This window comes from Oncorhynchus mykiss, chromosome 12 (assembly GCF_057628025.1).
Source record: "Oncorhynchus mykiss isolate SJ-2025 chromosome 12, ASM5762802v1, whole genome shotgun sequence".
Lineage (NCBI taxonomy): Eukaryota > Metazoa > Chordata > Actinopteri > Salmoniformes > Salmonidae > Oncorhynchus > Oncorhynchus mykiss.
This window is the reverse complement of record NC_143033.1, coordinates 74,977,331-75,003,199: the sequence shown is the minus strand read 5'-3', so window position 1 is coordinate 75,003,199 and position 25,869 is coordinate 74,977,331. Positions and strand designations below refer to the sequence as shown.

The window sequence follows — 25,869 nt, the reverse complement described above, 5'->3', positions numbered from 1 at the left end:
CATTGCCGTAGAATCATGACAGTTTTAAGCGTCTCTGTCGGAAACGTTGGTTCCTTACCAAACACCATGCCAACGCCCCTATTCTCTGGGATAGATGTGATAACCGTGAGGCCTCGTCTCTGCAGGTAGTCCTCCAGCAATGTATTGGAAAGTAATGAAAAAGTTAGGAAAACAAAGGATTTCTCACATTCAACCTGAAATCATGTGACAAATGAACCCCCACTGTAGTTTCCATGGCAACATCCTCTCAGAAGCCAACTCAGGACACAGAAGAAGACCCAGAGGGGCTGGCTCAGCGCAGGCAGGGCTCTGGCTCAGAGTAGGCAGAGGGATACTCAAGGACTCTGGTGGTTTAGCGTTAGAACCCTTTGAATGACAATATTATTGTGGTGTATTTTCAGGAATTAGGCTACCCCAAGAATTCTGCAAAGTGTCAATCTTGCGGAGCTAATCACACTAGATGGCATACTATACTGGACAAAATGTAAACGTAACATGTAAAGTGTAAAGAAATGCAAGATCCCAGATATTTTCCATACACACAGATTATTTCTCTCAAATATTGTGCATAAATTTGTGTACATCCCTGTTAGTGAGCATTTCTCCTTTGCCATATCATATCAAGAAGCTGATTTAAACAGCATGGTCATTACACAGGTGCACCTTGTGCTGGAGACAATATAAGACCACTCTAAAATGTGCATTTTCGTCACACAACACAATGCCACCTATGTCTCAAGTTGAGGGAGTGTGCAATTGGCATGCTGACTGCAGGAATGTCCAACAGAGCTGTTGCCAGAGAATTGAATGTTAATTTCTCTACCATACGCCGCCTCTAACAACGTTTTATAGAATTTGTCAGTACTGTGCTGTATTTATGTCTGTAATAAAGCCTTTTTGTGGGGGAAAACTCATTCTGATTGGCTGAGCATGGCTCCCATGACTGGGCCCCTGCCCCTTGACCGATTTCCTTCTATGAACTGTAACTCGGCAAAATCTTTGAAATGTTGCATGTTGCGTTTTATATTTTTGTACAGTATACTTCAATGGGATGGCAAAGTATCACATTGGGGTAAATGCTAAGGACGATATACCCTTTCACTATCAAAGAGTAGCTCTGTGTCTAGTACAGTGGGAAACCAGACCAAACTGTTGTCTGTTTCTGAGTCCTTCTTTCTGGAGTCCCTCCCAACCAATAATTTACACGGCTGTCTGGAATAACAACAGGCTAGTCCACCACAGTCACACAGACAAGCTTTGGAATCCCTGGGTCTCACAAAGGGTCATGTTCTGAGTGGCAGTGACAGATAAGTGAACAGTGCTTGCTGTCTGTCAAAATAATGTACCTAGAATTCCTAGAAAAACCTTCCTTTTCGATTATGCAGCCCCTTTGTGAGTGATCTCTTAAGACAAAGCTATTAGCCAGAATGGCCACTCTATAGTGTCTGAGGTCTGGGGCACAGCCCAGTATTTATGACTGATGAAAGGTTTTTCGTCTTCTCACCTCAGTCTCCCTCCATCCGTCTGTGGGATAGGCACTTCCCAGCCTTCTGTTTTCAAGGCGCTGTGACCCAGGTGGTACCTTTCCCTGAACTGTAATTGCATCTCTGGTTGAATCTGAATGATGGATATCTGTCCTCCCTGAACCCCAGTGAGTATTGACCATCTGCACCTGTCGCTGCCTTAACAGTGAGCTTCTGGAGTCTCTCTGCCCGCCTCTCCTGCTCTGCCCCTCCTGTGAGAACGAATCCATCCACATGATGCAAGTCTCTGCAAGCCCAGGCAGCTGAAAATATTTCTTCCCGGCTGTGGGAGTCTTATCGACTCGCATCTATGCTTGTAGAGAGAAGAGATTCATCAAACTCTCTTCGCCCTACCCTCCTTTCACAGGCTATGAGAGGGTCTCTCCCCATTAGGAAGGAGCACAACCCATAAAAAGCAGCGAAGATATCATGAATTGAACAAGACTACTCACTGTGCTTAATATTGTGTAATTCATGTGGTCTGCTAGGGATGGGCCCGGTTAACGAACGTTAGTATTTGATTATTTGCGAGTGTACATATTTTAACATTGAAAAGGCTTTGTCTGAATTAACTAAAATGATCCATGAAGTGACATTACTACATACAAGTAAATACCGTGGCATTTGACATTCTTCATTTAATAAAACAACAAACCTTTTAATATAAAATAGACACACATTAATATTAAAAAAGACACACTGGTAGCCTTCACACATTTCACGTGTGTAAATCGGTAGGCGATGTGAACAAAACCTTTAAACAGGTCAACATTCACAAAGCCACTGGGCCAGACGGATTACAAGGACATGTACTCAAAGCATGGGCGGGTAAAGTGTCACTGACATTTTTCACCTCTCCCTGACTGAGTCTGTAATACCTACATGTTTCAAGCAAACAACCATTGCGCAAGGAAGCGAAGGTAACCTGCCTAAATGACTACCGCCCCATGGCACTCACGTCTGTAGCCATGAAGTGCTTTGAAAGGCTAGTCATGGCTCACATCAACAACATCCTCCCGGACACCCTAGACCCACTCCAATTTGCCTACCACGCCAACAGATCCACAGATGACAATCTCAATCGCACTCCACACTGCCCTTTCTCACCTGGACAAAAGGAACATGTGAAAATGCTGTTCATTGACTACAGCTCAGCGTTCAACACCATAGTGCCCACGAAGCTCATCACTAAGCTAAGGACTCTGGGACTAAACACCTCCCTCTGCAACTGGATCCTGGACTTTCTAACGGGCCACACCCAGGTGGTAAGAGTAGGCCACAACACGTCTGCCACGCTGATCCTTAACACTGGGACCCCTCAGGAGTGTGTACTTAGTCCCCTCCTGTATTCCCTGTTCACCCACGACCGTGTGTACAAACACAACTCCAACACCATCATTAAGTTTGCTTGGTGTCCACATCACCAACGAACTATCATGGTCCAAACATACCAAGACCGTTGTGAAGAGGCCACAACAACACCTTTTCCCCCTCAGGAGACTGAAAAGATTTGGCATGGGTCCCCAGATCCTCAAATGGTTCTACAGCTGCACCATTGAGAGCATCCTGAGCGGTTGCATCACCGCCTGGTATGGAAGCTGCTCGGCATCTGACTGTATGGCACTACAGAGGGTAGTGCGAATGGCCCAGTACATCACTGGGGCCAAGCTTCCTGCCACCCAGGACCTATATAATAGGCGGTGTCAGAGGAAAGCCCATAAAATTGTCAGAGACCCCAGTCACACAAGTCATAGACTGTTTTCTGTGCTACCGCACGGCAAGCGGTACCGGAGCGCCAAGTCTAGGACCAAAAGGCTCCTCAACAGCTTCTACCCCAAGCCATAAGACTGCTGATCAATTCATAAAATCGCCACCGGACTATTTACATTGATCCCCCTTTTGTACACTGCTACTCGCTATTTGTTTGTTACCTATGCATAGTCACTTCGCCCCCGCCTACATGTACAGATTACCTCAACTAGCCTGTACCCCTGCACACGGACTCGGTACCGGTGTATACAGCCTTGTTATTATTATTGTTACTTTTTATTTTAGTCTACTTGGTAAATATTTTCTTCGTCTTGAACTGCACTGTTGGTTAAGGGCTTGTAAGTAAGCATTTCACGGTAAAGTCTACACTTGTTGAATTCGGCGCGTGTGACAAATAAAGTTGGATTTGGTTTATTGTGAGCCAATCAAAGCGGCACTACAGTCAGAGGCTGGATATGTAGCCTAGCAGGTGAGTGGGGACATTTCTAATCAATGCATACAGGAATAGAAACGACGGAAGTTAGACTGTTTTTTAATCTGAAGCTCGCCGTTAATGTTCCATTGTAGGGCATTACATAGGAGAAGCGTGAGAGATTAGTACTCTGCCAATGACTGTGCCTGTTATAGCAGCACGTGTCCCGCGTTGGACTGTATCCGTAGATGGTTCTGATGGAAAGGTTGCCTTGTGCATGGCCCAGCAGTGCCCAAGAAAGTGTTCAATCAAATAGTTTGATGCCACCACCACCCCTTCAAATGAGAAGCCAACAGCGGGCCGGGACATAACTCTCAAGGTGGGTATACGTTATAAGCTTAGTCCTGAGTTCCACTCTGAGTTCCACTCTGTCTACAAGTTGTTGTACTTGTAGACAAGGAAGGGGAATGCGGTCTCTCACACACTGACCCCTGCCCTGCTACAGCAGCAAACAGTTTTACAAAAAAACACATGTATTTCAGATATCCGATATTTAAGAAAATAAAAAATAAAATATTTCCAATGCCCATCCCTAGTCTGTGTGCATGGAAGCCTTTTAGGGGGGGGAGAAAACAAATCCGGTCTGCCATTAATGATAAACAGTAACCAAAGTAGTGGATGGTTTTGTAACAGAGAATCTTAACTGTCATGCACTTTGTGTTGTGTGTTTAATAATCTGCCAATAAAGATTTGGGAGGATGAGGAAACAGCTCCTTCAGCTGTAATTTAGAAAACATGACCTTTGTGTTGTGGGTTCAGCCCCCAGGCCACCCAAACAAGTAAACAGTTTATAGTCTGTTTCCTCTCTTTGTTTAGTACTTCTCAGGTCATGGCATCATTGTCAACACAGAGGCCCAGCCAGGAGTCTCAAGGCGCTGAAATGGTAGTCGTTCTGCTCATCTAGGGACGGACAGATACACAGACAGCATACACATGAGACTTAAGTTCAGTTATTTTATCTGATAAACCAACAAATAATAATCTTGTTACAAGATACCAAGTCAGACACTGCTTAACAGGTCAATCCAAACTATGTTGAACATATGCTGTCTGTGTAACATACACAGACAGCAAACTGTGGACAGTCACTGTCTGTAGCTCATACATAGATGATCAAAGCGGAAATAGGAAAGCAGCCACAAACACAGAGCAAAATGGCCTCATGACAAGTGACAGGAGAAGGAAGGACGGACAGATAGACATTAAAAAGGGCTGATATCTTCTGCTCATTATCTTTTTCAGTGTGTTCCTGTTCACCTGTTGACCACATGGAAAAAGAGGCCTCGGCTCTTCATGGATCCACCCAAATAAATGGACACTTTTTTAAAGAATCCAACCATCTGCTTTGTGCAGTTTATGTTCAGCATTGTGGAGGTGTGAGAACACAGCCTAAAAAAAAATTCCACTCCGTATCTGTCTGGAAACAAAGCCTATTCTCTCATGTATAGATGAGAGGCCATCATGGTAAATAAGAATTTGTTCTTAACTGATTTGCCTAGTTAAATAAAGGTTAAATAAATAAATAAAAAATGTATAATAATACTATGTAAGTAATCCTCTGGGATTTGACTGTTAGGCCAGATACTTGTATAAGCATACAGTCTCAGAGGAGTCATGAGAAAGGGAAGAACAACCTGAGAGCAGAGCAAAGAACTCCCACACTTACTGAAAACTGAGTAATGTCTTACGAATGGAAGACGCCCAAGAGAGACACATTAAACGCTTCCATATCCCGAATAAAGAGTTAATTTATTTGGGAGAGCTTGTGAAATCCAAGCATGAGCTTTTTGCTGACTCAATTGTGGAATCTTCCTGTTTTTGTGACATTCATTTTAACACTGGGCTTCGCTGAATCCTGTTTTCACTCCCCATGAGTTGAATCAGCTCAGAGCCATCTTGTTGGATTCAGCTGAAATCACTGCAGAGCGGCTCACAAAAGCATGGAGACTTGATGAGCATGTGGGCTGCATGACAATTACTCTCTCCCTGTGTGTCGTCGTCGTGTGTGTGGTGAGAGCGTGGGGAAAGTGGGATTAGAACAATGAGTAAAAATGCCGCATGTGGAATATCAAATTCAGTTTAATGCCACGTGAATGACAGGCAGTGTAAGTTTATGGTCCAACTGTCATGAAACTTGAGAGAATCTCTGCAATTTTGTTTTACTGAAGTCTTGCACAAAGCTCATGATTTGAGGGAGTCCTCGCAGTCACATGCCCATCTTCTGTCACTTTGTTACGTTTTGGCTGTGCAACTTGAGGTTGTCGAGATCAAAGGAGTTGTTGCTGCTTGCATAATTAAAGATGATGGAAATCCCAGGCAAGAGCCTAGGAAGCAGAACTGCCTTTCATGTAAATCCGTTTTTAGGCTTGACATTGAGTGTGCGATAACATCTTTCTGGTTTGTCTTCAGCCTGCTGTAAACTCACTGTGCTGGTCGATGACAGGGAGATGGAACTCATATGTCATTTCTGGCGTTTTCTTTGCGAACACCTAAACATAAAGCACTTAAGACGTTGTCTTGCTGCTTTGTGGGTCCTGAATCACTGACCTTACAGTGAGAGAAACAACAACGCTCTGTACATTTCTGTGAAACGGCACAGGGGTGTAATATGAACGACAGAAACCGGATGTGTCTAGAAAACATTACAAACTCCTAAACTATCAGGGTGGTCGAAGAGAACACTAAACCAACAAACTAGTGGGGTTGTTGTGTATTTAATCTCTGGCTGTGTTTCCTGTTCTAAGTTTCCACCACAGTTTACCAGTCCCCAGAGGGAGATGTGCTTTGTTTGCCCTGAACACAAACCCATAGTTCCAGCTCACCTTTCCATCCCTCAGAGTATGAGAGGAAGAGATTGCCCTAGCTAGCAGCAGTTCAGGAAATGGCCAATCCCATCCACTCATTGGCTGCAGGGTGAAGAGGAGTGGACTGGCTCCCATTTTAACAGGAGGTGTTTCCCTTGTCAACATGACATTTGATTTAATCCCCTCTGACGTCAGATGCTCTTGTGTAAAGAGGACTGGGGATGTTATGTCACAGTCATGAAGAGTTAAGCCTAAACAGACCTGCTTTAAAAAAAAATTACAAAATACATTTTTTAAAAAATGGAAAGATCTGAGCTTCAAATTCTCTGCTTGGTTTTATGGGGGGGTGAACATTTGATATTATCTATCTTACTGGTAGGGTGGTTCGTTGAAGTCTGTTTTTTTTCACAAGATGTCTAGACCGTGTAGGAGGGCTAGATCAGCTTAGTCTTCACAATATACACTGAGGGTACAAAACATTAAGAACACCTGCACTTTCCATGACATAGGCTGACCAGGTGAAAGCTATGATCCCTTATTGATGTCACTTATAAAATCCACTTCAATCAGTGTAGACGAAGGGGAGGCAACAGGTTAAAGGACGATTTTTAAACATGGGGACAATTGAGACGTGGATTGTGTATGTGTGCCATTGAAGGTGAATGGGCAAGACAAAAGATTTAAGTGCCTTTGAACGGGGTATGGTACTTGGTGCCAGGTCCACCGGTTTGTGTCAAGAACGGTTTGTGTCCAGCCAACTTGACACAACTGTGGGAAGCATTGGAATCAACATGGGCCAGCATCCCTGTGGAACACTTTCGACACTTTGTCTATAGATTTTACGCAGGGGATGATTGAATGTCTTTCTCCAGGTTTGTTCTGAAGTAGTTTAACTTGTCTTATGTCTATAATGATTGACTCTGCTTCTTTCTCCCCTCCCTGAGGTAATTGTCATATTGTACTGCTTTAACTTTGCTCAAAAGTGGTTGCCATGGCAATTTCATAAGTCATTGATGGTGCATCAAAATGTGATATCACTTGCTGTTGCTGCATCAGTTTCACTCTTTGTTCAGAGATATTCTCCTCATCTGTCCTTGAAGATTCTCTACTTCAACTGAGACATTATGTTGAGTAAGCCTAGTTTCTGTTGATGTAGCCTAGTTATTGCTGCAGCCTTACATGCATGACACTCAAACTTCTCTTTTGAAATGTTCAAAGTTTTGGTTACTACTGGAATGACCTGGTCTTGGCTCCATTAGTGTTGAACAAGCTAGATGTTTATCAATGCCAGAGGAACCATTTGTTTGGCCTTACCCCAGACCCACACCCTATACAGATCATCCTGGCAGATGTACTGACTTGCAGGAATGATGGGAACTCTGCTACGGCTGCAGGAAACCATGTAACCATAGCTTTAGATGGCGTCTGTCTGAGAACCATAACTGAACGTACCTGCTTTAAGCATACTGTAGGATAATAGCAGTGAAGCTTTGAAATCCTGCAATACAATGTTAAAAGCCAGTCTGTTTGACCAGAACGTCTCCTTTGATACGCTGCCCTCAGGCCTCCTTCCATCTTGCTTGTACAGTTCCTCCAACTGCCTTATAATGATGTCATCATGTAATCGGCCTATTTACTTTAGTTTATAGCTCTGAAGGACTCTGCATGGAGCCTGTCCTCCATCTGATGCTGTGTGTGTGTGTGTGTGTGAACTGTAAATGGACTGTCCTTCAACAAGCTGCTGTACACATGGAACGCTCCTCCAGTTTGCATGTGTTCAGCTGAGAGTGACCATATGGTCACCAGGCTATTGTTTGGCCTGGCTGTCTGGCTCGGCAGTCTCTCAGTCAGCAGGGAGGCAGTGATTGTGACGCCTATTGAACTGCTCACAATGGGAGGGAGTTAGAGAGAGAATATTTATTATTTTAATTATGTCAATATTGTAAATCTCCAAAGTAAGCTTTGGCAATATGTACATTTTTACATCATGCCGATAAGCAAATTGAATACAGAGAGAGAGAGATGCTGTAGTGACCCCTGGTGGTGAGGTATTTGTTTCCCAAAGGGGAAAGAGGTTAAAAGTAGTGACAACTCCTCCTTAGACAAGGCTGATATCATTCTCATTGTTGATTCAATTGATTACCCCCCACCTGTATTGAGCAACAGTCCCACTCTCACCAGGTCTTCAGTTCCTACTGAGTTTCTTGGGGTTCACTGTTGAGCAAAATTCAATCGCATTCTAATCTAAAGGACAACTCAGACTTCTAAAGACCTACTGGTATCAGTTTTTAATAGGTAGCTAATATTCAGAATGTTTATGTAAATAATTAGATGATATTTGCATCAGAAATTCAGTGTTGTATGTTGCCACCTCGAATGCATTTGATTCCACTTGGGAACCATTCTAGCGCAGTGGTTCCCAACCTTTTTTGGTTACTGTACCACCATCTGAATTTTTCTCTGCCTGGAGTACCCCTGAAGTACCCCATCATATGCATTTTACCAGTAGGCCTATGGTCTCATGAGTCTTCTCAAGTACTCCCTGTGGATAGGCCAAGTACCCTCAGGGCTCCTGGTACTCCTGTTTGGGAACCACTGGTCTAGCACTAGCTGGCAGGCAGTAGGTCTTTGTGATAGCCAGGATGGCTCCCCCTATAATCTCTGGCCTCCATGAATGGGCAAGGGTTGATGTCCTGTGTCAGTGCAGCCTTTGTTAGCTCTGGCGTGGGGCTCTGGGCATTGCTGACCCATTCCTCTTGGTTGCTATGGACTCTGTATAGGGAGGCTTACTGCTGGAGCTCAATGCTGCCTGTTTAGTAGCATCTATCCCTGGCAGAGTTGATGCAGGGTTCACACGCCTACCCCGTACGTCTGTCTGTCGTGCTGTGCCAACCCCTCTTCCTCCTCCTAACCGCTTCCTCTCCTCCCCTTTGTCTTCCTTCAGTGCCGGCATTGCTGTTGGTTTCTATGGGAACGGCGAGACCTGTGACGGCGTGAACAGGCTGACGTACTCCCTGCGCCACGCCAACCGCACGGTGGCAGGAGTGCAGAAACTGGTAATACTCAGAACTCCCATTGAAACAATGACACCCCAGCAAAATCTCTACTGTCACAGCCATAAAATAGGCTGGGTCCACCATTCACAGTCATCATGCTGTTGATCACTATAAGGAGCAGTGATTCCCCTGCTAACCCCAAATAGATACGATATAATAAACACTATTGATTTTGTCTAGGAGTGGGTTGTTTGTGACTTTGGGTGTCCCTCCCTGTGCCTGCTACCTAGGTATCAGACGGCACGGGCTCCCTGAAGCAGACGGTGGATGGCAGTCTGGGGCAACTGGAGGGCCAGTATGCCAAGCACACAGACTATCTGTCTATCATCCAGAAGCTGCAGGGCCAGCTGGACGAGCTGGTGAGGCAGATGGTGGAGATCCCCTTCTGGGGAAACAGAGACATCTCCCTGGAGGAGCTGGCCGTCAACATCGAGCTCTACGACTGGTACAGGTGAGAGATGGGCAGACTGGGAGACTCAATATATGACATCTCATGACATACAATTTCTATTGTTCACCAAAACCATTACCAGAACCGAGGCCTGTTTGTTTTAGTACATCGTTTGGCTATTGTAGGTGAATGTAGTTGGAGTTTGTTTTCCTGTCATGTTGTATGATACATTGCTTGTATTTCAAGTTGGGTATTAGGGAGTTTTTATTATTAGCTACTTTTGCTGCTGCCTCATTTACATACAGGAGCTCACAGCAACATGGGTTTAATGGAGTGTGAACAGAACTACACAGCTTCCACTCTGAGAGGAATCCTGCACTAGAGGATTAGCAGTTTACATGAACAGTACGTCATTCCTCGTAGATTGATGTTTATGCTGGTGTCGTGCTGCAGAATTCCACTGCTAGGCCCTTTAGAGAGAGAGTCATCTCAGTTGATACTCAGAAAAGGCTAAGAAATCTAAGAGACCTCAGATTTTTCTGGGGAAACCCTTCAAATGAACCATTTTAGTGGGAGGAGACACTGGATGAAACACACAACACAGTCCTCCCTCCTGTAACTTGTGTTAACAACCCTGCAGTGTAAGATACTTTATATATCCTCAGTACATTTCACAGTTGGATAGTTGGTCTCCTGGTGAGACCGTCCAGCCAGCCAGTCAGTGATATTCAGTTGGCTCTGTATGAATGTGAAAGTCGTTAACAGAGATGACTGCAGTCAACAGTGGAAAGGCCTTTAATCAGTCTGATTCAGCAGCCGACCCTCCCTGCTACTTCCTCTCGACATCTCAAACACTTCCTCCCTCAGCATCTCGCAGGGGAAGTGGACTTCAAATCACGTCTCCTTCTTGTTTTATGTATGTTTGACACAATCCCCATGTTTGTATCCTTTTGATTTCTTTAGCAGTACCAATGTGATTTGTACAGTGGTCATAGATAACTTCTCCTTCTTGCTGTACTGTGCTGCGTTTGTCAGCAGGCGTTGGGGTTTCTTCAGTCAGTTGGTCTATAGTTCTGTTGTGTTTGTGGTTGTTTGTGACTGTTGTTATTGTTGTTTTCCACTTCAGGTGGCTGGGCTACTTAGGCCTGCTGCTTTTCAACATCCTCATCTGCCTGCTGGTGCTGTTTGGCCTCATTCGCAACTCCAAGGGAACACTTATTGGGTGAGTCCTACCATGTGAGGGAGTGAACCAAAAAGAACTGTGGGGAGGGGGACCATATATTTATAGCAATTGTCATGCTATTGAATTATTTAAACAAAATGAAAGCCTCCAACGTGTCAGAAGTTTTATCTCAAGTATCACTTTGTTCGCCCCTTGCAAATTACGTTTGACTGTACGCGGAACACCCTTGTCATTGCGATTATGTGAGACGAATTCACACTTCATAAAGTGTCAGCCAGTCACAGTCCATTTGGCACGTGCATTAAAACTAATCTCTCATAAAATTCCTCTGTCTCAACTCTTGATAATTCTGCAGGGAAGTATGTTAGATCCTTTTTTTAAAGGCTTCAAGGACACAGGCTCAGCGCTGCCTGTCCTCCTCTTCAGTCCCTCCCCTTCTATTTCATTTAATGATCTGTGACTGTGGATACAGCGGGGTCAGTTTGGGTGGCTCATTTTCATGTTGGTCAGTTCCAGAGTGTTGGGCTTTATGGTTCCCCCAGGTCCCGCTCTCCTATCCCTCCTATGTCCTTTCATCTCACGCATCCTCAGTGAATCAGACCCAGGTCATCCTCAAGCCCTGCCCAGAGACCAATGAAGGGGTACTTCCTCTAACATAATTAACCCTAACTCTCCTTGTGAGATGAGGGAAACATTATCCCAAGTCCCTGTGGGTGTTTAGGGTTGAAATCAAGGTCTCCCTTTTCATAGCTCAACATTAAACCCTCCAGCATTTTATTTAGATCAGTCATAATGTGTAATAGCCATCGTTTGGGGTTAAGGCTAAGCAACTTCCAGTCCAAGGCAATGTTCCCTCAATTGTTTTGCGGCATTGAGAACATTTTTGTCTGCTGAGAGCAAACTTGAACGTTATGAAAATTCCAGTGTGTGTTAACTGTTTGATCTGAGGCTGTACCCAGTTTTTTTTTGTTAGTTTTAACAGTGGCCAAGTGGGCTGCTGTGGTCAAGTGGGCTGCTGTGGCCATTTGATCATAATGTCGTTCTACCTGAGTGGCCTACCGTAAAAAAAACAATGGAGAAAATGCATCCCATAACATTTTAGCATGGAAATAACTATTGAAATAACTGTTCTATGATACAGGCCTACATTCCATGAGACTTTTGAAAACATGCAGGGCTTGACATTAACCTGTTTAGCCACTTGTCCTTCAGACAAGGAGGTGACTGGAACTGTTGTTGTATTGTGTTGAGGCCACTTTACAAAATAAAAAGTTCTGTTACCTAAATCCCTCATTTGTTTAGGAAAAACATTCCCTATTCCCTTGACCCTTGCTCTTAACGTGACGCATTTATGCATCGCATGCACATGACCAATAAGGCCTGACCTATAGCATATCATAATTACATCAATCAATTAGTTATAACAAACTCTGAACACCGTAACACATGGCAGCAAAAGGGATGCAGAGGACGTGACAAGTAAACTTGAAACCGGAATGTTGACTGGTTGCTCAGGAGGTAAAGGGGAAGTCAAGCGTGTGGAATAAATTTCAGTAGTTGTGGAAAATACTGGAGCTCAAGAAAAAGAAGGTAAGGAGCAAGCACCGAGTGCCTTATTTTATTGAACTAAAATGCTTGATTTGCATTTCAAATCCTTAATGACTCGTATGCTATATGATGACATGAAGAGCTGAATGATTGATACACTGCTGTAGCCTATATAACTATTGAAATCTAGTCCTCGGTGAGTTACGGTATTAAGACCAAACAGGAGGCGCTCTTAGGCCAACAGCTCGATGGTGGTTATACAATACTGCCATACTAAGCCTACTAATGATAATGACATTACTTATTATTATTTTTATAATGAGGATCGTACTAGTAATAATAACAATGAGATCAAGAAAAGGGAGGGTTGTTATTATTATTTTTTCATTATTATTATTATTGTAAATATAATTTTTCGGACAATTTGGAACCGTGTAAACACTAATAAATGATAAATAATACCAGAGGCTGTTCTAACAAAAAAAATATGTAAAGACTTTATTACAGTATAGCGTAGATTAAAAACAGCCCAATTTGTGAAATTGTTTATCCGACTTGTTGTGGTTGCGTGAGGCTTGGTGCTCACGGAATCAGTAGGCTATTAAGCAAACACTCAAACAGGCAACAGAAGCAGGATCTGTCTTATTTCTGTAGATATATATGGATGATTTATAAAGCCGATCCCATATAACATTTAGGGCTATTGATTACAGACCTAATTAAGATGGCGTTTCCTCTCTCCTCACTTTTCTTAGACAATTAAGGCAAGGGCTGTTTTCTCGTCTCCAAACTCTGCTGCTGCCTCCCACATATGTTGCTTTACTTTGCTATTATGCACATAGCAACATGGTTTAGGAAAAGCACCAATTCAATAGCGTACTGATATTTCAGAACCACGGACAGCAACCTCTATCCAACTCAGGAGAAAGGTAATTTGTTATAAAGTAATATTATTTTTATTAGTGTTGCACCTTTGTTGTTATGTAGTATAACCATATACAATTTCAGTAGCACTTCTTAGTGATGGACTGTGCCATCCACACAGCCTCCACAATGGATTAGTCCACTCAGACAGGTGCCAATCAGACAGATGTCTTGTAAACAATGATGATAAATCAAAAGAAATCTCGGTCGACCAAACAATCAACCAGTCTACTAAATGGGGTCTGCCCTAAAACGTTGCTAGTGTAAACTAACGGGGTGAATCTATAGTAAACTTGAGTGAAGTTCAATCTCTTGCGTCTCTGTGCGGGCTGATATTTCTTCTGGGTGACAGTCCTGTTCTAACCTCTGTCCTCACTCTCTCTCTCTCTCCTTCCGCAGTGTGTGTCTTCTGGGCATCCTGGCTCTGGTTATTAGCTGGGCCTCCCTGGGTCTGGAGTTGGCTGTGTCTGCCGTGAGTGTCTCCATGGGAACATGGCTCTATATCTCTATGTTGAGGCTTGGAACCCAGAGCTCAGTCCAAGTAGTGTGGGAGTTAGAACCTGTACAACCTGTTACCTGAATCACTGCAGTGGGCCAGCTGACACTGAACAAAATAGAATGTTTGGCATGAGGTACTATTATCAGTATGATTCATGAAGTTAGGGTTGTTAACACTTGCCAAGTTTATCTAGGGACAATTGCAAGGCAGACTAGCTACTACAATTTATAGCTGGTACAGTGTGCCGTTCATTGTGCGCAGCATCTCTTTATCAAATATTTAGGACCCAGTGGGATCTGTCTTTATGCAAATCCCCCTCCCACACCATTTCAAATGGATAATTCCCTCCCCTGCGTATGATTCATAGATGACCCCCCCCCCCCCCCTGCCTCGTCTTCCTTCCGTGACACGATGATGCATGTGATCTTTATTATCTCCTGATGGAATCCTCTAGTGAGACTGATTTATCCTGCAGACTAAACATTATTATGTTTAGTCTGCAGTCTATTCTATCTACTGTGTTGTTGGGAAATGTCCTGTTATGCTTTCTGACTTTTTTCCCAGCGTGTGACTGTGTTTTACTCCCTCTCTGCAGACCTCCAGTGACTTCTGCGTTGCTCCAGACATGTTCGTCACCCAAATGACCGAACAGTATGGAGTGCTCAATAAAGGTGAAGATTCATTAAGAGGAATCGTCAGTGTCTTAGATTTGTCACGTTTATTGAGAGATCGATCATAAAGTGAAATCCAGACACTGCTCTCTGTGAGATTCACATCTAACTCTACTTTTAAGTTGTTTTGTGCAAGAACGCCGAAAGGCAGGTTTTTGTTCGATTTCTCAGTCACGTAAGCTTTCATATCCTGTTTGTTTTGGAGGAGAACCGTCTGCTGACTATGAATTGCGTTCTCTCTTCAACTTGACAGAACACTACAACAGTTGTAGAAAATCGTTGTAGGGGGAAATGCTGTTTGTTTGTTTATTTGATAAAATGAGTTTCTTTTGTCGTCGGGTACTCATCTGGAGGATGTTTTTGATAGCTCTGACAAATGATTGGATTCATTCTCTTCAGTAGCATGCACGCTGGGATATGATGCAGAAATAATGACAGAGCAACGACACAAATGCCAAAAGCACTTTAATATGTGCCAGACAAGCCCAATCACTTTGATGCTCAATCAATTCCCCATCCCACCCTGGGGAGAGAGATAAACCTTTTTCTTTTCTCTGGCCAGCGGTGAAATGTATTGCTTTCAGATTTATGGACCTGGGCTGGGGTGCATGAGCTACCTCCTCAAACATGTAATAGGATTCAATAAATTACCCCCAGAGCATCTGTGGCCGGGCAGACAAGCCAGGGGTGACAGGCTGCGCTGAATTTTAAGTGTCTAATGCGACCTGTGGCGTAATTGGCCAAACTGGTCCCATGATGAGGAGAGAGATGGAGCCAGGGGTGTGTGAAGTAGTGTGTGTGTGTGTGTGTGACTGAGATAAGACCAGTGGAGAAGGGGGGTGAGGAGAGTGGTTATGGTGAAGCAGGCAGAGTGGGTGGGTGTGTTTGTTCCTACTACAGTTGAAAGTACTGCATCATTTGACACAGTCACCAGTTGGGCTGGGAATTGCCAGGGACGATATAATCACGATACTTAGGTGCCTTCCGATTCTCACAAATCTCACAAGGGAGCCACGAGAAAACAAGTTTTGATCAGTCATGGAAATAAAAGTGCTGAAAACAAATTGGCTCTGTATTTCACAAAATAAGCTATGAAGTAAAAATACTATTATTGCAATATTGTCAAAACGATACGATATATCGTCAAAAATAACACAATATGTAACTATCGATTTAACAATATTTTTCCCCCATCAATAGACCCCAGTTAGTGTCATCCTTTTTCTAAATCACCACTCCAGCTTTCCCTCTCCATTGTCAAGTCATTGCTGGAGAGAATAGAGCTCTCTACCCTGTCATTGTGAATGCCTCTCTGTCTACTCTCCATAGGAATACTAGAGGAGGCGCTCCGGTAAGGAAAGCCTACATTAACTGTAGATCCTAGCTAGTCGAACGGTTGTTAAGACCTACAATTGAAGTCGGAAGTTTACATACACTTAGGTCGGGAGTCATTAAAACTTGATTTTCAACCACTCCACAAATGTCTTGTTAACAAAATATAGTTTTGGCAAGTCTGTTAGGACATCTACTTTGTGCATGACATTTTTCCAACAATTGTTTACAGACAGATTATTTAACTTATAAATTCACTGTATCACAATTCCAGTGGGTCAGATGTTTGCATACAGTAAGTTGACTGTGCCTTTAAACAGCTTGAAAAATTGCAGAAAAGAATGTCATGGCTTTAGAAGCTTCTGATAGGCTAATTGACATCATTTGAGTCAATTGGGGGTGTACCTGTGGATGTATTTCAAGACCAACCTTCAAACTCAGTGCCTCTTTGCTTGACATCATGGGAAATCCAGAGAAATCAGCCAAGACTTCAGAAAATAAATTGTAGACCTCCACAAGTCTGGTTCATCCTTGGGAGTAATTTCCAAATGCCTGAAGGTACCACGTTCATCTGTGCAAACAATATTATGCAAGTCTAAACACCATGGAACCACACAGCCGTCATACTGCTCAGGAAGGAGACGCGTTCTGTCTCCTAGACATGAACGTACTTTGGAGCGAAAAGTGCAAATCAATCTCAGATGAACAGCAAAGGACCATGTGAAGATGCTGGAGGAAACAGGTAAAAAAGTATATATATCCACAGTAAAAACGAGTCCTATATCGACATAACCTGAAAGGCCGCTCAGCAAGGAAGAAGCCACTCCTCCAAAACCGCCATGAAAAAGCCAGACTACGGTTTGCAACTGCACATGGGGACCAAGCTCGTACTTTTTGGAGAAATGTCCTCTGGTCTGATGAAACAAAAATAGAACTGTTTGGCCATAATGACCCTCGTTATGTTTGAAGGAAGAAGGGGGAGGCTTGCAAGCTGAAGAACACCATCCCAACCGTGAAGCACAGGGGGTGGCAGCATCATGTTGTGGGGGTGCTTTGTTACAGGAGGGTCTGGTGCACTTCACAAAATAGATGGCATCATGAGGTAGGAAAATTATGTGGATATATTGAAGTCATCATATCTCAAGACATCAGTCAGGATGTTAAAGCTTGGTTGCAAATGGGTCTTCCAAATGGACAATGACCCCAAGCATACTTTCAAAATGGCTTAAGGACAACAGAGTCAAGCTATTGGAGTGGCCGTCACAAAGCCCGACAAAACCTGACTCAGTTACACCAGCACCGTCAGGAGGAATGGGCCAAAATTCACCCAACTTATTGTGGGAAGCTTGTGGAAGGCTACCCAAAACATTTGACCCAAGTTAAACAATTTAAAGGCAATGGTACCAAATACTAATTGAGTATATGTAAACTTCTGACCCACTGGGAATGTGATGAAAGAAATAAAAGCTGAAATAAATCATTCTCTCTACTATTATTCTGACATTTCACATTATTAAAATAAAGTGGTGATCCTAACTGACCTAAGACAGGGAATTTTTACTAGGATTAAATGTCAGGAATTGTCATGAACTGAGTTTAAATGTATTTGGCTAAGGTGTATGTAAACTTCCGACTTCAACTGTATGTGCATCACCTCATCTCTGTTCAGTACAGTATCTTCACCCACTGCCTTGAGGCTGGACTCAGGCATTCAGGGGTGTTACTGTGTTCTGTTTTTCCTGCGTGTTAACATGCCTGTGTGCTTAAAAGCAGAACTGGAAATGATTGCAAACGAATGTAAGGTGGTTTTAGACTTCAAAGCGAGCTGAACAATTGTGGCATTGCAAGACTTGATTTTAAATTGGTACGCTATTGGTGATATGACTCTGCGAGAGTCTCTTTCTCTTCAACATGGTGTCCAGTACATGTTTGTGACCCCTAAGAATGACCTTGCCTTCCACCCCCAAGGTTGTTGTTCTCAATTTGCAAAAGGAAGCCTTTGAAAAGGTCACCCTTTTCATGACCTTTATTCCGTTCTATCCTTATTTCATACCTGTCACTCGGCATCAGGAGAAGTGGCCGCCCTGGACAAGCCGTTGGTTTTATTGCTGCACACGATTTCCTGTTTATTTTGCCCTGGTAAACGGACGCTACAGGCTATACAGTGGGGAGAACAAGTATTTGATACCCTGCCGATTTTGCAGGTTTTCCTACTTACAAAGCATGTAGAGGTCTGTCATTTTTTATCATAGGTACACTTCAACTGTGAGAGACGGAATCTAAAACAAAAATTCATAAAATCACATTGTATGATTTTTAATTTGCATTTTATTGCATGACATAAGTATTTGATACATCAGAAAAGCAGAACTTAATATTTGGTACAGAAACCTTTGTTTGCAATTACAGAGATCATACGTTTCCTGTAGTTCTTGACCAGGTTTGCACACACTGCAGCAGGGATTTTGGCCCACTCCTCCATACAGACCTTCTCCAGATCCTTCAGGTTTCGGGGCTGTCACTGGGCAATACGGACTTTCAGCTCCCTCCAAAGATTTTCTATTGGGTTCAGGTCTGGAGACTGGCTAGGCCACTCCAGGACCTTGAGATGCTTCTTACGGAGCCACTCCTTAGTTGCTCTGGCTGTGTGTTTCGGGTCGTTGTCATGCTGGAAGACCCAACCACAACCCATCTTCAATGCTCTTACTGAGGGAAGGAGGTTGTTGGCCAAGATCTCGCGATACATGGCCCCATCATCCTCCCCTCAATACGGTGCAGTCGTCCTGTCCCCTTTGCAGAAAAGCATCCTCAAAGAATGATGTTTCCACCTCTATGCTTCACGGTTGGGGTGGTGTTCTTGGGGTTGTACTCATCCTTCTTCTTCCTCCAAACACAGCGAGTGGAGTTTAGACAACAAAGCTCTATTATTGTCTCATCAGACCACATGACCTTCTCCCATTCCTCCTCTGGATAATCGAGGTGGTCATTGGCAAACTTCAGGCGGGCCTGGACATGCGCTGGCTTGAGCAGGGGAACTTGCGTGCGCTGCAGGATTTTAATCCATGACGGCGTAGTGTGTTACTAATGGTTTTCTTTGAGACTGTGATCCCAAGCTCTCAGGTTATTGACCAGGTCCTGCCGTGTAGTTCTGGGCTGATCCCTCACCTTCCTTATGATCATTGATGCCCCACGAGGTGAGATCTTGCATGGAGCCCCAGACCGAGGGTGATTGACCGTCATTTTGAACTTGTTCCATTTTCTAATAATTGCACCAACAGTTGTTGCCTTCTCACCAAGCTGCTTGCCTATTGTCCTGTAGCCCATCCCAGCCTTGTGCATGTCTACAATTTTATCCCTGATGTCCTTACACAGCTCTCTGGTCTTGGCCATTGTGGAGAGGTTGGAGTCTGTTTGATTTAGTGTGTGGACAGGTGGCTTTTATACAGGTAACAAGTTCAAACAGGTGCAGTTAATACAGGTAATGAGTGTAGAACAGGAGGGCTTCTTTAAAAAAAACTAACAGGTCTGTGAGAGCTGGAATTCTTACTGGTTTGTAGGTGATCAAATACTTATGTCATGCAATAAAATGCAAATTTATTACTTAAAAATCATACAATGTGATTTTCTGGATTTTTGTTTTCGATTCCGTCTCTCACAGTTGAAGTGTACCTATGATACAAATTACAGACCTCTACATGCTTTGTAAGTAGGAAAACCTGCAAAATCGGCAGTGTATCAAATACTTGTTCTCCCCACTGTACCTCACTCGGCAGCACTGAGGTCTCTGGGAATAATTTCAACAGCTCTGGTTCCATTCTTCATCTTATCTGTTGTTCCTCGCTGGCTGTAATATGTCTATCTTTACTGCCCTGTCCTAGCCCCAACAGAAAAAACGTTCTATTCTCCCGCTTTCTGCTTAATGTTTCGGCCATTGTTTCTCTTTTACATCACTCTGCCATTGTGGTAGTAAAATCCTGAACCGAATTATTGAATCTTCCACAAAGATAAGTTATGAGTCTGTCGTCTCTGACTGGCTGCTTTAAACACTATTACAAGCAGTAAATGAGAGGTCTTCTATTCAGCCTGTTGTATATGGCCATCCAAGGATATCATTGAATGAGCAGTTAATTTCCCTTGTCAGTGCCATAATTCCACTGTTTATGAGACTCACAGGGTGGGAGCTCAGTTTAGAGGAGCTACAGCAGATGTGAACTGGCCCATCCATAACCAGAGCAGACTTGCTCTTCTCTCTACCACTCTGTGTGTGTCTGTGCGTGGGTGCGGTGCGGTATATCCGGAACCCATTTGACTGTGTGGTAATCAGTGAACGTCACAGACCAGTGTCACATCAGAAATAGGATGCCATGTGTTATGTTGGTGGTGCTGGTGATATTCTCTATGATTAATACTGGGGACCAGAAGTAGAGCCACTCTGATTCAAACCTGCGCTATGTTTGAGTCACGAACTCCCAAATATCATTATTTATTAAATTGCATGAGTGTGTGGCCCACACAGTGTGGGTGAGAATACATGTCTCTTTCTCACACCGTCCCAGATTGAGTTCCCTAAAGCAGGATACTGTTAATCCTACTGGTACAGTGTGCCTGAGCGTGCTGCTAGCTAACCCATTAGCATTGTTTACGGAGCTCTGAACTGTCCCCATCGACCCAGGTTCTGTCCCAAATGGCACCCTATTCCCTATATAACGCACTACTATTGACCAGGGTGTAAGGTAGGGTGCCAATTAGAGACACAACCCCAGTCTCCCCTCCTCACAAGCCCCCAGTCTCCCCTCCTCACAAGCCCCCAGTCTCCTCTCCTCACAAGCCCCCAGCTAATCGGCAGCCATTGATTACTCTGCAGGCCCTCCCAAAGATCATTATTCACCCTCTTCAGAAAAGCAACCCCAAAAATATCCTTAGTCTGTCTCTCTCTGTCTCTGGGGAAGCTGACCTGAGATGATACCACATCACTGTAGGTTATGGAGTTCCCAGCTGACATTCAGTAGGCTGGGCACTGCTTCAGGCAGTGGCATATAAAGGCTATGGGATATCAAGGTCAGGGAATAGAAATACCATCCAGTAAGTCACCATGGTGGTGAATGAGAGGACCTGCTTTCACAGGGGAAATGGTTGGAGAAAACATGATGTCCTCTGTGAGAATGTGGTAATGCAATTCACCTTCTAGTAGTACAGTGACCCTGCTAGAACTAACTAGACTGAGGTTGTCTGCGGTACTGCTCACATCATCTGATCCAGGCCTGTTGTGTGTGTTTTTCCACAGACATTTTGCAGTACTACATGACATGCAGCGTGGGCCAAACCAACCCATTCCAACAGGTAGGCTACTTCAAACAGACTTTTACTGGCCATCATATTTTAGCAAAGCGCTTTGATATAGGCCTCACAGGCAGCAGGGATGTGTTGGTTTTCTAACATGTTTAGTATTCATATCTTTTTCAGTGTACAGTATATGCGTGAATCAGGCTAACGTGTAACTTTGATGCAGGTTATAATTTATCTGATCTGTTGAGGCTGAACAGCGATGATGATGAACATATGCGGCCTTTATAGATTCATCTGTGGGCTTCCGTCTCAGATGAACATTTCACACCAACGCCTCGGCCTTAAAAGCAGCAGCTTTAACCCAGCGGGTGAAGTTGGTGGAAATTACGTCGTTAGAACACGTTCTGCCTGTTGGCAAGAACCTGAGTCTTATTAAGAGGAGTAAGACTAGTCAACCACAGCTACTTCAGAGGGACAATATCGTCTTTTCACTTAGACTTTGTAGCTTTTAATTGACTAATTAAGGTGTCGCAAAACATTGATGTACAGTAGATGTTTACTGACAAAACATATCTCCCAGAAAAGCTTTTTGTTCAAAGAATACGGGTCAAGGCTGCGAGACTGTTTTTGGGTCACAAAAAGCACATTGTGACGTACACTCTGTACCAGTCCACCTAGAGAGGAGTGGTCTTGCTGGGTAAGACAGAACAGAGTGCACACTCCCTGTGCCTTTCATCTTTTAGGCCAAATGTCAGCTTTTCCCCGGAGGTGTAAATGTAGAACTGTGAAACGACCACTAAGGCCATTGCCAGTGTATTAATGTGATTTGAAGACCCTACCATAACACCCTATCCGTGACGTGCTTTTAATGGACTGTAGTATTTGTTCCCCCTCTTCTCAGTACAGCACAAGCCCAGGCTAGCTATCACAGCAACATCTGTTAAGAAAAAGGGTTGATATATATGTAATATATCTCACAGGTACCAGGTGTCAATGTGCCGACATTGGGTTGAGTGTAAAGGGACATATTTGACCATCAGAAAGGACTAGAGTTCGCTAGCATGGTTTAAAAAATATATATATATATATATTCTGTGTTAGGGTCAGGAGGTTTGTCACGAAGACATTGAACAAGTAGCGCAGTACTCAGTGCCATGTCTGATACAGGCGGTCGTGTTTCCCCTCTTGTGTTGTAGAAGTTGTCCGGGAGCCACAAAGCCTTAGTGGAGATGCAGGACGACGTGTCTGAGCTGCTCCGCTCGGCCACCAGAGAGTACCCCCAAACTAAGGTGAGCGTCCTGACTCCTGACATCCGTCACTTTACTTCCTGCTGTGAACGCCACCTGCCAGAGTACTGATGCTAAACACACCCTGCCTTCCCCCTGGTCTGGACACACCGGCTGTACTATTGTAGCAATTCTACGGGTTGCACGGTCCACTGAATGGAACCAGTGGACCAAGAGGCAGAGAGAGAGGAGACGAGTGCACCTGGCCACAAAAGTCTGCTGCCACGTCACCTTTGCGTTATGCTCCTGTTACTTTCACTGACCTCCTCTGTACAGCCCTGTGTTGTATTGTCCAGCGCTTCTCTTTCCACTGTGTGCACAGAGCATACTTCAGTGGGACAGTGAAGAGAGAAAATGCTGAGTTCACGGGAACACGGGAACACTCATCAGCCCTCATCAGCCCTCATCAACACTCATCAGCCCTCATGTCACAATTAGTCATTTAAAATAGACCTCTGGACAGACGCTGTTCTCTGCCGGCCGTTACAGCCCATAGGAGAATCCGGACGTGCAGACAGACGGCGGTATAGCCTAAATTTGAGGTTTGGGAGGAAGTACCTTCATTTCAATGGAATGTGGTGTGCACCATTAAAATCCTGGAGTCTGTCTGCACGAGGCGTCAGGGTTGCTGACTCTGTTTTGGGAGTTTTCTCAAAGTTTCGCCCGACTCTCTACTTTTGTTGACGTCATACCAATCTTCTTTACTAGTGTAAGTAGGACACGAAAAATTAAGTACTGCCAGTATCTCTCTCACACACACACACACGCTCACTGAGACAGTGGTCTGGCCTAATTTGCTGTGTTAAATGTAGACCTGGCCCTGTTTTTAAAGTGTTTGTGTGTTTGTGTCTTGCAGGGGAATCTAGAACAGATCCAGGGGGTGCTGAACACCACAGAGATCGGCCTGCATCAGCTCACTGCCCTGGTGGACTGCCGAAGCCTGCACATGGTGAGCTGCCTTCCTGCCTGGCACACCAGGGGGACCATGGCTAACATCCTTACTCCACAGGGGATGTCGTATGGTCTCTGTGTTGCGTGGTCACGGTCTACATGTGTACGTATCCCTCTCTGGGATGTGGTTGTTAGTATGTACGGTACATTCGGTGCATGTCCAGTCCGATGATGTTGGCAGATGTGTTTGCAAGCTGTGTCTAAACGGTCCAGTGAGTCGTTGTGTGACCCGCAATTGGCTTTCCCTCTGCCTGTGTGATGGAGAGGACCATGTTCACAGTTCACACTCCTGTGCACGTGCGTCTGTGCTCCGCTTAGCTGAGCGCAACTCTGCTCCACTGCTCTTGGTTCAACCCTGTATTCAGACCTGCTCCTCTCTGCCTGCAGTGCATCCGCCGCCCTGGGCTGAGCTGCATATCTCTCTGATCTGTAGTAGCAGCCCTACCTGACTGCTCTTCACGTCCTCCTCTGTTAACCCCTATGTGGCCGGTGCCCACTGTCACACTGTCAGAACCCTGCCTGGGTCTCACTGTTCCTACTGTCACTCCCACTCTCATCCCCACCACTCACAGCCCTCACAGCGGAGGGCAGGAGAACCTGAGCCAATCAAGCAGTAGCCCAGGAGCTCACATTCAGCCGAAACCAGGGCCACTTTCAGTAGCAGATAGAATGTCATGACGTGAATAGAGCTGACGTGGTTTGTTCTTCTACAGAGAGAGATGTTTGTTCTGCATCGTATATTTCTTTCTGAACATTGTGCTGAGCGTGACCCAGGAGGATGGTGTAACGCGCCTGCCTCTACATCACATGTAAACATGCTGTACCTAGAGGGAACAACCAAGACGTCTCTCAGTGCAAATGCAGGAAGCAGAAGCGGTCGTCATGAAATGTTTTCTTTAAAAGCTGGACAATATTATTCCCAACTTACTCTGCTTTGGTCATGTTGAATAGCACTCCCGGGTATTGCGCATGTCGTCGAGCTACTTCCTCTCGATAATGACTGTACTTTGCTTGGCTCTGAAGCAGCACCGTCTTGGCCTGCTTTCTCACTCCTCCATGCCATGTATCATTAAATAGTCATGTCTAACCTCCCTCCCCCCAGTATGTGTGTCAGATAGGGCGCTGTGTACAGTAACCCTGTGTAGCAGACAGGCAAAATGTAGCATCTGTTTGGTAGGTTAGTTGTGTCTCTATGACGTGATGTGAACCTCTATCCTGTGCACTAGTTGTCATAGATACATGTATATGACATGGCAACGAACCAGACAGTGGTGATGGGAGGAAAGATCCATGCAGTTACATATCGGGGTATTATTTTTGAAAAGATAGCGCATAGTTTTGACAGTATCGCAGTATTATCTGTGCGCTAGTTGTCTGTACCTGAACCAAAACTCCACTATTTGTTTTCTATTTCCATGACTGCTAACTTGTTTTCTCATGGCTCTGTCTTGTCCCTCTGCAGCAGCAATGTTTTTGAATGATCGCCTCGCAATAAAGTCACAGTATCGAATCGCAGTACAGATTACAATTGTGAGGTTCCCAATACATATCGTATTGGCACCTAAGTAACGCCCTACTAGACAGTGGAGTATACTATGTGCAGACAGATCTGTGACCATGTTAGTGGTATTGTGTCCAGGCATTGCAAAACTTCACATTTGCTCTTGCACAATTGCATCAATGTCCTGTCGTACAGGCCTACTGTACATGGATGGATGGATGGATGGATGGATGGATGGATGGATGACATCTACTAATGATCTAATGTCATTAACTGTGTTGTGTTCCAGGACTATGTCCAGGGTATAACAGGGTTGTGTTATTAACTGTGTTGTGTTCCAGGACTATGTCCAGGGTATAACAGGGTTGTGTTATTAACTGTGTTGTGTTCCAGGACTATGTCCAGGGTATAACAGGGTTGTGTTATTAACTGTGTTGTGTTCCAGGACTATGTCCAGGGTATAACAGGGTTGTGTTATGATGGACTGGAGGGCCTGATCTACCTGGTGTTCTTCTCCTTCGTCACGGCTCTCATGTTCAGCTCCATCGTCTGCAGCCTACCTCACACCTGGAACAACAAGAGGTCAGAATCCTTCTCCCATACACACTACTATCCTCCAGTACCACATACAGTCCCTCCAATTGGACCTCAATGCTATTTCTGTTTCTATGT

General features: G+C 44.4%; 1 protein-coding gene across 3 annotated transcripts in view; it reads left to right on the top strand.

Annotated features, from left to right (window-relative positions):
* ttyh3a (tweety family member 3a) overlaps positions 1 to 25,869 on the top strand; it is a 58,132-nt gene that overhangs the window by 21,995 nt on the left and 10,268 nt on the right. For 2 of the 3 annotated variants that reach the window (XM_021624923.3, XM_090193308.1), the window contains exons 3-11: positions 9,514 to 9,625; positions 9,856 to 10,076; positions 11,143 to 11,238; positions 14,071 to 14,143; positions 14,766 to 14,841; positions 21,458 to 21,513; positions 22,656 to 22,748; positions 23,602 to 23,694; positions 25,643 to 25,779. In XM_021624923.3, coding sequence (XP_021480598.1) covers positions 9,514 to 9,625; positions 9,856 to 10,076; positions 11,143 to 11,238; positions 14,071 to 14,143; positions 14,766 to 14,841; positions 21,458 to 21,513; positions 22,656 to 22,748; positions 23,602 to 23,694; positions 25,643 to 25,779 — 957 coding nt within the window. Of the gene's footprint in view, positions 1 to 9,513; positions 9,626 to 9,855; positions 10,077 to 11,142; positions 11,239 to 14,070; positions 14,144 to 14,765; positions 14,842 to 21,457; positions 21,514 to 22,655; positions 22,749 to 23,601; positions 23,695 to 25,486; positions 25,538 to 25,642; positions 25,780 to 25,869 lie in introns of those variants that run through there. The other variant, XM_090193307.1, reaches the window with a different exon arrangement.